The sequence below is a fragment of the Botryllus schlosseri genome, chromosome 15 (genome assembly GCF_051294905.1).
Source record: "Botryllus schlosseri isolate E-star chromosome 15, Bs_hap1, whole genome shotgun sequence".
NCBI classification, from domain to species: domain Eukaryota; kingdom Metazoa; phylum Chordata; class Ascidiacea; order Stolidobranchia; family Styelidae; genus Botryllus; species Botryllus schlosseri.
The window spans coordinates 6849538-6861583 of NC_137250.1; the positions used below are offsets into that span (position 1 = coordinate 6849538).

The 12046-nt window shown below is 41.0% G+C and overlaps 1 protein-coding gene across 1 annotated transcript; it reads right to left on the reverse strand.

Moving 5' to 3' along the window:
* Positions 1 to 1987: 1987 nt before the first annotated feature.
* LOC145457542 (microtubule-associated tyrosine carboxypeptidase 1-like) lies at positions 1988 to 11553 on the reverse strand. The gene is made up of 6 exons (XM_080335762.1): positions 9834 to 11553; positions 7667 to 7770; positions 7434 to 7606; positions 5930 to 6065; positions 5059 to 5228; positions 1988 to 2437 (listed from the first exon to the last, which is right to left on the reverse strand). The coding sequence occupies exons 1-6, from the start codon at positions 10863 to 10865 to the stop codon at positions 2166 to 2168; spliced, it is 1887 nt and encodes a 628-aa protein (XP_080191888.1). The 5' UTR covers positions 10866 to 11553; the 3' UTR covers positions 1988 to 2165.
* Positions 11554 to 12046: the final 493 nt, after the last annotated feature.

Genomic DNA, 12046 nt, shown 5'->3' on the forward strand with positions numbered 1-12046 from the left:
TAAAATTTTGACTTGCAAGTCCCCTTGATTGAAGGTGGCTACTTTCGGAATTGCTTTTTACCAACAAATCCGTCCATGTAGAAGTGCTGTTGTAAACGGACAGAGCGGCAGACTTCATTAGACGGAAACTGAGTAGCCTAGTTTTTGGTCAGAGTATATAGATGGAACTCAAGTAGGCGTGTCGTCGTAAATTTCTCCTCCAGTAAAAGTAGTAGCTATTTCTAAGTAAGTTGAAAGTATATTCATGAAAACCTACGTGGAGTGGAACACACAATCATCACTTGAGTAAATATAGTGGAGGTAGGCAAAAGCTGTTTGAGTGTTCTGAAAAAGTAGAAATGTTTGTTCCTGTTCTTGTCTGTGGTATTGATGGTGTTTGTCCACTACTATGGTCATTGGTCATTTGCACCAGGCCGGTTGTCTTTATTTTGATTCCGTATCAGTCAACTTGTAGTACAGTCCACTTCAGATGGCGAGGAGGAGCCTAGATAAACCACCAACACTTAGGTAGGAATTCTGGAGTCGACCTCAGTCGGGCTCGTACCCACAACCCGACGCTATCTACGCTATCTCGGCAATATAGGCCAACGACACAAGTATAAAGTAAGGTTACCATACGTCCTCTTTCAAGAGGATTTGTCCTCTGTCTGCATGATATTGAAAGTGTCCTCGGAGAACTTCTTAATGTCCTCTGTATTGGGAATTTGTCCTCTGCCCCTCTCCTTCCAGAAAGAGTATTTAAATGCGACCAAAAACTCAAATCCGACACAGCGAACTACAGAGTTGGCAAGAATTATAATAGAAAAGGAGGTAATGCGGGATTCAAGTCATATAGTGATGACCTTTTTATAAAGTCAGCAAAATGGGCAAAATCCAGTAGCCGAGTGATTCAATTCGCTGAATCGGGTATTATTCTTCGAGTCGTCGAGTATCGATTATTATGACGTCACAGCAGAAATTGGGATATGACAAAATTCAAATATGAACTTTTATCCTACCACAAATAATACAAAGCTTATCGTACACCATGTAAAGGTAATTTGTAGCTTTGCAATATGTGTTACGTATGCTGGTGTGCGACCAATCGAAGTTTCAAGGCTTCCACAGTGGAAAATGGTATCGAATTATCATTTTCATTGAAAAACTTACTCATATTGACTTGGAGCATACGATTTCAGTACTCAAAAAAAATCACCTTTTACTACTCGACTCGAATCATTAGATTTAATACTCGATTCAGATTCGAGTACTATAATCATTGTGCCCAGCCCTAGTCAACACCACATAAGTATTATGGCGAGATAGTGTAGTGATATAATCCACAGCTACAACACCAATGGGTTGTGAGCTCTAGTCCGACTCTAGAATTCATACCTAGCCTACGTGTTGGAGGTTGTTTATCTATAGGCTCTTCCTCGCCATCTCATCCGCGTAAGCGGTGTCTTACAAAAAGCCTAGCAGTGTGCCGTGCTACAAGTCGGCAGATTCGGAATCAAAAATAAGGAATATCGGCCTGGTGTAAATAATCAATTGACCATAGTAGTGGACTAACACCATGAATACCACAAACAAACCACAGAAGTATCGTAAATAGCGTGTAATTCGGGAGTCGATTTGATGGCTTTTTAGTCACCGCAGTACTATTGATAGAAGTTTTCAAAATCACCTGTTTTCTTTGATGGTAGTAGAGCTTTCAGAAATTTTGAAAAGCGTCCTCTTTTAGGATCTCTAAATATGGTAACCCTATATAAAGCTACTCACGTTAGTGAACTGACATGTCTTTGAAGTCATGATCAAACCACAGCAATGTCACAAAGTGCAATACCATATATGTACGGTCGAAAAAATACCGAATAATCTTTAATATGATATGGAACGGGCATTACATTCTCTGTGGTCGGATAGAAGGCACAGTATGGAACTTACCACATCACTCATACTGTTGTGACGTCATCATGTCCAGCCCTAGCAATATAACACAAAGGTATACACGTTTGAGTTTAATAGATAAAAAAATATTGCATATACTGAACTTCTCGGCATCACACACTTTAATAGAAATCATGCACAGTCTACAAAACCAACTTGTCGGATGACGTATTATAAAGCGATATCAACAGTGTAAAACCATCAAATCTGAAAATTGGCGGAAATATAAAACACTTCTATTTGTCCTCGTCTCTGTCCGCGTGAGGATCTACAAACCTTTCCAACCCGTTCATGTGAACGATATAGTCCAACCTACGTCGGTATTCGTCGATATCTTTCATAAAGGAAGGTATCTTCGTGCCTTCCGCGGTGTGCTTGTCGCGCAATCTGTCGATATCTTCGTGCGAGACTTTGCCCAGAACACACAGCATGTGAAAGTCTAGCGTCTTGCGACGCTGCAACAGCGCCAGAATGCCAGTCAGGTAGACTTGGTCTTTGCAAAAGCAACCTGATAGGGTAGAAAGATGGAATTGTGTATGCACAGAGATAGGAATACGTATACACGGCAGAGTTGGATCATTGTAATTTGTAATTGAGCTGAATGCAATAATTACAATTTCAAGTGATTGTAATCGTAATTGTAATTGGATAAAGATTTTTCCTAATCATAATTTCAATTACAGTACATTAATATTGAAACCGGACAAGCACAGCATAAAATAATTAGGCCTGTTTACATAGGTGCGCTATGCGTGACAGGTTAACTAGATAATTCAGTCATGCTAAACTGTTTCCCATACTTCAATACCAACAGAAAACTTGGTAAATTACAATATAGTATAAATGGTAATAATTCAAAAATGGATGAATAGCAAATAAACTCTTCCGTAACCTGATGCGCTGAACCATTCCTACACCACTGTCAGAGTTTTTTTTAAATTCTTTGACCAGTACTGAGGCTTGCAGCAACAATTGAAAAAATAAATGCAAGTTTTCAACCAAGGCTTCATCAAACTTAATCACGCATTTGAAGAGATGTTCTCCCAATCTCATCCTCAATCTTAGCCAAATTTACAGGGGCCTGAAACTTTTCGCACCCTATATCAAATGCAATCCAACAGTTTTTGAGCATGTGAAAATGCAAATGCGAACCAAAATGTTATAATTTGAAGTCATCGTGAGCTTCTTTCCCTTTATCTTGATTTTAATTTCACACACCTTATCGCTATCATCATTATCGCCGACGCCTTACCAATTGCATTTCATTTGCCTTATTCAGCTCTGTGTATTCGTTTGGTTACATTTCATTGCCTGTCTTTGAGCCTATTCGTTGTTAGTCGTTGCCAGTCGCTCAAACTTTTGATTGTTAACAGTCGCTTAAAACATTTTTTTGCGTTTGTATTTTTCAGTACTCATGATTAGGAATAGTTCGAAAACGTTAGAGTTTTTTTTAATTAAAGGGTATTCTACGTATCATGAATGAAACATGAATAGCTTGTGATCGTTGCTAATTACGTCACTGCGGTTGTCAAAGGGCACCTCTCTTCTGGTGTTGAATTTATAATGATTGAATTACATGTTTAACAGTAATTGTAATTTTAATTTGATATTTTTTAGCATAGAGTAATTGTAATTTTATTGAAGCATGCAAGGGAGTAATTGTAATTGTAATTTAATTGACTGAATTAATGCAATTGATCCAACTCTGGTGGTCAGAAGGGTTGTTCAAAATTAACTTGTTTTTTCGGATTCCGGGATTCGCTGATTAAATTGTGAGGTTGCCTAAAAAAACGGTGAACACCAAATTTGGGGCGATTATTGCAACTGGTAGATGTGAACATACAGCAGTTTAAAATTTCGTAATATATTATTTCTAATTAATGGACAAGCGTTACAAATTTTCGCACTTTGGAATTGAGATATAAAATTCTGATATATACTTGGCAGGTAGACAGGAAACATGCTACGGACCTGCGGTCGAGAGCCCCTGGCTCAGATAATACTTACTTTTTCAATTACTTCGAAATCGCTACTTATACTTGAAGTTGCAGAGCTTCGTGGAGGTACAGAACTTCAGTACACAATTGAATAGTGCTTGTATTTGAGTAAAGATTTTACGTTACTCATCAGTACGGCGATTTTTTGACATGTCACAATTGTTTACAAAGTCAAAATGTTTTTGCAACGTGCATTTCGTTTTACTGTAGATGTTTACACTGCCGGTGAACTTATCATTTGACATTTTACAGCTTGTAGCCTACTTAATAGGCCTACCGCTATAAACGGCCCATTGTCTCCTCATTGTGAATCATACACGTTCAAATGAAACAAATAGAATGACAAGGTGTTATGCTTAACGTACCGCAATGTCCTAACTGAAGCAAGACCGCGTGGGCATTGGTTCTTATATCAAGAAGCGCATGATGAAAAATTGTGATGTAGACAAGATTGTCAGAATGAAGCAACACGGTGTGTCACCATGCAGCAGCGTACGCACAACTTCCGTGTTGCCAGCCAACAAATGGTGCTGTTGAACGTTCTTTCTCCATTCTTGGCAAGCTACTTAGTAAGGACAGACACTTTCTACCCGAGAATGTAGGAAAGTATCTTTCATTGTACTACGATAATTTTTAGGTATTTCTACCATAATGTGCGATGTAACTACTGGAATTCTTCATAGGTTCAGATTTAGTTTCCATGTAAAAATTTGTCAGTTTTAGGGTCAAAGATTTTTTTCAGGCCAAACCATTTTCGTAAGGACAGACAGTTCCAACCAGATATGAAGAAAAGTAGTACAATTCTAACATTATGTGCGAAAACACCTAATTTGGATATACGAGGTCAAACTCTTGATTTTTTTAGGTCAAAATCTTCCTTCCCGTTTTAGGTCAAAACAAAATTGCCCTTCTCATCAGTCATTTTGCGTTAGAAGCGAAGATTATATTGCTATTTACGTGACAAATCCTCAGAATAAATAGTAAGTAGTTTGTAGTTTGAAAATCTGCTAAAGTCGAAGTGCAAGTAGTCTAAAACAAAGTCACGTGAGAAAGTCGTGCAAGTTGGCAAATCCTGTACCAGCGCTAGCACTACTGACCATAGTTCTAATTCAGGTTCACTGAAAAAACTTACCCGGTTTCGAAGTGTCGGTTTGCCCTCGCTTTGTTCTCAGGCAGTAATCCCACCTTACGTCCGGACTGTCGATAAACTGGCCGAGATCCTTGAACAGCTCCACGAACGAGAGTTGAGACGCTTTGTGGGCAGTGTAGTAGAGCATCGCCGCTCGCCATAAAGAAGGATCCCTGAGATAAAACACGCGTCAGGCGAGACCACTTGAAACGAATGACGAACGAGACGGGTCAAAAGCGAATGGCACTTGAACTGCTATCGGGTTGATGTTAGTGATTAAGGAAATGTAAGAGACAGCTGCGCAAATTTAGTTGACCTGAGAACGTTGCCAAAACGCCAGTGGCCTTAGGTGATGCGCTTGTTTAAGGAACAGGCGTGGGCGAGTGTACATTTTCTTGGGACATTTAGACGTAAATACATCATAAATCAATAGATTTGCTCGAAATCAAAATTATTTTGATAAAAAATTTCATCAATCCAAACTACCTGAAGTATCGCGATACAATGAAAAAACGAAACGACTTTCGAAGTCATTTAATCGGATGTCCACCAACAAACATGGCAATAAAAAAGCGAATGAACTTGTTAAAAAGTGATCCTATGTCCAGACACATTCCTTATTACCTCACCATGAATGTATCCGTATCTTCACTACAGGTAATAAAAACGGAACTACCCGGGTGTTACTGTTAATGGCGCCGTTCGTACTCCCATCACATGATGTCAATCTCGTGCTCAACCTAACTAGTTAGTCATTACGTTACAAGTTAATATGCCTTTGAGTGGAAATATTTCGGAGGATAATCCTAGATATTCAGGTTTATTATGTTTGTTGCACTGAAGACTCACACGGAGTAACGATAAGACTACTTACTTTCGCATAAGAACGCTGTGTAAGCTGGCGAGCCCCTCTTCTGTGGGATTAGCCGGTTGTAGTTCCAGCTGGCGCCTTACATTCAAGTTAAACCAGGTCTGTTGTCTGTTGTTATGGAAGCGCAGATGGTGCGTACCTAGAAGAAACAGCAATGGTAACACATGTCGAGTTCACGAGAATTAGCATCATGTGTAAATCAGAGATAGTCGGTAACGAAGTGCTTGTACTCTATAGAAGTACAAAAGCGCCAGTTTCACTTCACAACCACTGTTCTAGAGACTATAGTGTCTTCAGTCATTTGGTGTTATTCGCTAAGGCCCATCTGTCAATTTTGAAAGTAGCCAGCTCTATTAAACTGCTAACATTATGCGACCCCTCGACAAACGTTCTCTCTAATTTTTGACGTTCCTGCGCACACTCACCAACTCACTGCACAGAACCTTGGACAACAGTGCGTAACGACAAGAAAAGCCATCACTTCGGATTTTTTGTGCGCAGCCTGTGCACAGAGACCGTGTCAGCACTGCGCATTTGCGCAGGTGCGCAGCTTAGAGGGAACATTGCCCTCGACCAAATATACCCATTGTAATTTCTTACTTGAGTACATTACATACATTTCAGTTTCTACTTCCACTTAGAAACTACTCAAAGTAGTTTCGGCATACACCTATCTTCATCATATCGCCATCTCATTGTGTATAGATCTGATGGACTAGATCAGGGCCGGCCCACCCGTGACCCGCGAACAACATGTGGCCCGCAAGAAGGTTTTGAGTGGCCCGCGAGGTAATTTCCGAAAATAGTAATATTATCAAAAATGGATTGCACAGATCTGATTAGTCCGGCCGCAACACTTGAGATGTGACGACTAAAATATCAGTTCCGACGCATTGGCAGATCCAAGAGCCAGTCACATTTTGGTAGATCCTCGTACACTACAATAAAGCAGAATAGTTTGCGATAGATTTATCAAAAGTAAAAATTTTCTAGACGCTTTGCGCAACATGATGTCACCCGATTTCTTGCTTTTATCATTGTTACCCCTTTGTGAAAATGAATGAGCGCTTAATGTATCAGATTGAGTCTAATTATATTAGCGATTAGGAGACAAAGTGTCGTTCAGCATATGCCACCTGCTTTTGCGCTCACAGAAAGCCCGTCGACTATGAAACCTAGGCACAAAATGATTGACGCACGTTGCATGGTCGAAGCTTTCGATATCGATATGTCCATTGTCCAGGCGCCGAATAGTCGTGTCCTTGCAAACTGAGCCCAGCGATATACAGCAGGCTCGCAATATAGTCAAGTGACAATATTATTGACCAATGGACTTGGAACAATTTTCACGCTTCGCTCGGCTAGTGGCCACCGCAATAATTCGTCAATCGAATGTGGCCCTTTGGCTGAAAAGGTTGGCCACCCCTGGACTAGATAGATAGCTTGCGTATTGATCAGCCAACTCTGACTCCATCTGCGTATAAATGTATTGTATAGTGTCACCTACCTATCTCATGGCGTAGCAATCCTTCCACCCAGAATTCCCGTGCCGAAGATTCTCGTATGCTGAGAGTAGGCCTGCCACCGTTGATAGTCATGGCCGCTCTCGAAAGCAAGTCGTTGCTTATATCGACCACCACCTCGCCCAGAAATCCCTCGCGCTCCAAATAACGCTTCACGCTAAATGTAAACATTATGACGTCACCGATACGATCCAATCAGCTCACGGGAATGGCTCACGTGTTCCAGATCTCCGTTTTGGAAAGAACGCGACCGCCCGTGGCTGCTTCAAACTTTTCGTAATTTCCGTAGCGTTTCAGCACGCGGTGTAGTATTGCAGTGGCCTGATAAGCATGAACGCGAGTTGAGTTTTGGAATGCACCGGCATATGAGCTGACTTGACCACTCGATAACTCTAGACTTCTAGTTGTTAAATTCGGGGTTACCTAATTTTGAGATCCGCGAAAGAGGACATTCCTGACATCTGACATTAGCATACAATGAAACGGGAGAATCGTGACCGGTCGTGGGTTCAACAAAAAAAGGTCATTTTTCCGAGCCTGATTCCGCGGTTGATTTACGTTGAGTTGACCTTTTTTAGTCAAAGCTTGTGTCAATTGTGCGAAAAGCCAATTTTTTTACCACTTTTAGTTGTCTCCATGTCATCACCTAACACTCGCGGTAATAAAAGAGGACGATTTCCGAAAGAAGAGGACATGTGGGCGTCCTCCGAGAAGATTTCGGTTTCTTTGAAAAAAGAGGACAAATTCTCTTGAAACAGGACATACGGTATCCCGATCTAATTTGACTAAATACAGCAAAATGCCGGTAATCTAGTTCTAATATAATTAGTGAAATATTGTTATGCTCTTAATTATTTCAATTTCAATTTCTGGAAATGCTACCGGAGAAACGTATATTGTGAAACAAGTCAAGCGTGGTGTAGAGACATTTGCCATTCTCGTGCTCACAAGATTGAATTCTGGTTTGATGCGAAATGAACTTGATTTTTGCGGTGTTCTTTCCAAAGCGGATTTAACTTTGATATCCAAGTTCTTGTAATTTAGTAATTCCAATTCCAATATAATTTGTAAAATCTGAAAATTTTCTAGTTGTCCACCATCGACCAAACCTGCTTTTTGGTACTGCTTACCCGAGTCCTTTTCATATCGTCATTATATACTTCTACTCAAGTATTTTGACACGTCCTTGGAATTGCTACTGCTACATGTAATCGAGCGGGAATTTACGGTGTTATTTGTACCTTCACTTGAGAGTGGCAACGCTGACCACTGTGACAACCTCCGACCGCCATACGAATTCAATGTAAGCGTTTTACAATCCCGAATTAATATTTGCGCATTGAAATCCATATTAATCGTGGAATGCCCTGTACAAATTTATCAATTATGACTTGAAGTCGAAATTAATCAATTCCTTCATAGCTGGTCATCAAAACCATGTACCGGTGCTAGGTTTCACGAAGATCTACCCGAAACATGTACTCGATAGCCGAGCAATCGTAAAGCAATCAGACCAGATATTATGGGCGGATCAGAATAAACGTGCCCTCGGTTTGATCCTACGAGACACAATATATAGGAATGTAACAGTAACGACTTCTATAATAACGTCCGCCAAAGAGGCAAACACAGGCCTATACAGTCACATGTGCTCCACGGAGCCGGTAGATATAGTTACAAAGACTGTGTATTCTTGCGGCTTCAGTAAACACGCCGGCGAATATCATATAACCACAGCGGCGCGGTGAGCTATTTATGATTTATCAAAAGTAAACGATCGTATTTATGGAAACGTCCTTTTGCCTTAGAATACATTATAAAATGGCTCAGGTGACAATGTTCAGATGAAGATCTCGGTCGCTGATACAGGATCATATCGCATATCTGAGAAATGAATGTGGACTGTGGAGAGCGTGTGATTTTGACGAATCATTTTCATAACGTTATCGAAGTGATCAATATTGCTACCTAAGTAGAAGTAGAAGAAACGCCGTACATTTCTGCTTTTTCAAGCAATCGAAAAAAATGTCCTCCGAGGACGCCCAAATGTCCTCATTTTTAGCAATTCGTAAGCATTGACAGCAAAGCGATTGTATACGGACAACTCGAAAATACCATGAATGAAGCGAAATCTGCATTTTGACAGCAGCCACGGCAAGTTCGACAAAAAAATACAATGCCAACCGATTTCACGTGGAAGCGGGTCTCGCGTTTTCTGGTCCGCTAATATCTCATTTGGGACTTGTAGAAAGTGTCCTCATTTTCGAATATCAAAATATGAACCCTGATACTCCATGACTACTGACCACTGACCAGAGCCCACCTCTGGTGCACCTTTCCCACTATACTTATAAACAAAAGCAGTGGAGTGGCGATAAACTAACCTCTTGTAGATACAAAGTCGACGCGTTGTTGTATCGCGCCAGGGCGGCTTCGTTTGCAGGGTACCGGTACTCGAACAGCGGGTTGACCGAAAAATTGGACGCGAAAAACCGTTTCTTCTCGTCCTCGACATTGCTGGGTTTTATAGCCGCCAGAATATTAACGCGTCGACAAGGCTTACGCACTAGCTTCGCTTGCCTATTGCCGTTTCTGTCTTGCGAAAAGGTGGTATTCTGATTCCAGTCCGGTCGCTTTTTCCCGCCAATTCTCTGCGCTGAAGACATGCGCTCTTCTAGAGATTTCATTGCGTTAGGATTGCGCTGTCTCTGCATACGTGACGAAACAACTCTCGGAGTGCTGTTAGCCGATTGCGAATTGCGGTTGATTTGCTTTGCTTTCATCCCGGTTAAAGTTAAGTTCAACCTCGGCGAACTGGAAGTCCGATTAGGGTTTTTATCGCGCTGTGTCTTCTGTGACTTACCGCGAAAAGCAGGGATCGCAGCCGGTTTAAATTCGTCCAGTATGTTAGCGAAACTGACGTTTACTGATAGCTCACCGGCGTTGCTATTACAGCTTTCACAACCGGCGTCAAAGTTAGAGTTTATTTGAGTAACAGTTTGAGCGTGGGATATCCCTTCTGCTTCTTCCAACGCAGGATCACCACACACCTCAACTGATCCAGGTCTAGGATCCGAATCAAGGCTGATGTCTTGTGCCGAACCAAGCGTAGGCTCAGAATCATGGCTGAAGGCTACATCTATCGTAGATGCATCGTGACTCTTACCTGCGGACGAGCCCATTTCTGCGATTATTCCTGTTGACTGTCGGCGCTGCAGATTGTTCTGTATGGTATCCACTAAACTGAGCGTGCTAAAATTACCGACACCCGGGGCGCTGGCTGACTGCGCCCGGTCTCTTGGCAGCGTGACATCGTATACTTTAGCCGGCTCAGTTATTCCTTGGTACACCACAGAATCACAGTCCTCAAAGGTTGCCATAAGCTGACTTTGTTTGGATTGAAAATCAGATGCCATAACAGCATTATACACGACGGCAATCCACCTCAGAACTCAGACAAAGGCAGAGTCTATCATGTACGCAATGGAGTGCCGGCGTAAGACCAGGCTACGGTCAATCGCTCGACAATAAGAGCCCTTAATATAACACCGCCTGGCTGCCTCTCGAGAGAAAAGAACTTTGAATAGGTTATGTCAGTCGGCACGCCGCGAACAGGCTATTATTTTATTATGAGAACAGACGTTGGAATATTATTACCACCGCCTACTAGCGTGGAATATTTCAGAGAAACCCCGTGACTGATGTGATCAAGTTTGCCTAAGGAGCTGCGCAAGGCAATATAAACGTCAACATGTAGATCTATAACCAACCTTAAATCGACCGTTTCAATATTTGCCTGACCAAGTTAGGCCAAAGACTGGCGCACGACAATATAGCCTAAACGTCTACATATGTCTGTAGATCTAAAACCAATCTCGGATCGACTGTTTCAATATTTACGTAATAGCTAAAATCTAACCTTTCATGCGTCAGCATATAACAAGCTGTACACTTGTACAGTAGGGCTCTTCAAAAATGACTTTTTTTCTCAAATCGTACTGGCTACTTGATAAAATTGTTAGGTTACCTAATTTAAGCCTACACACAAAATTTAGTTCAATTCCAGCCAGTAACCGCTTTGCTACAGGAGAAAAAAGTTTCTATATATTATATAAAAATAAATAATAAAAAATTTGAAAATTTTCTGTTCACCCCATGAAAGTGTTAGGCTGTCTATAGGAACGATGCTCACCAAATTTGGTTCAATTCCAACCAGTGGAAGCGGAGTTATTGCCGTCGAAAAATTTGGATTAGAATAAAATAGTATTTACGGTGACCGATTCTTTGTTTATTTATTATGGTTGTGCTCACCGTAAATACTATTTTATTCGAATCCAAAATTTTCGACGGCAATAACTCCGCTTCCACTGGTTGGAATTGAACCATATTTGGTGAGCATCGTTTTTATAGACAGTCTAACACTGTCATGGGTGAACAGAAAATTTTCAAATTTTTTATTATCTATTTTTATATAATAAATAGAAACTTTCTTCTCCTGTAGCAAAGCGGTTACTTGCTGCAATTGAACCAAATTTTGTGTGTAGGCTTAAATTAGGTAACCTAACAATTTTATCAAGTAGCCAGTACGATTTGAGAA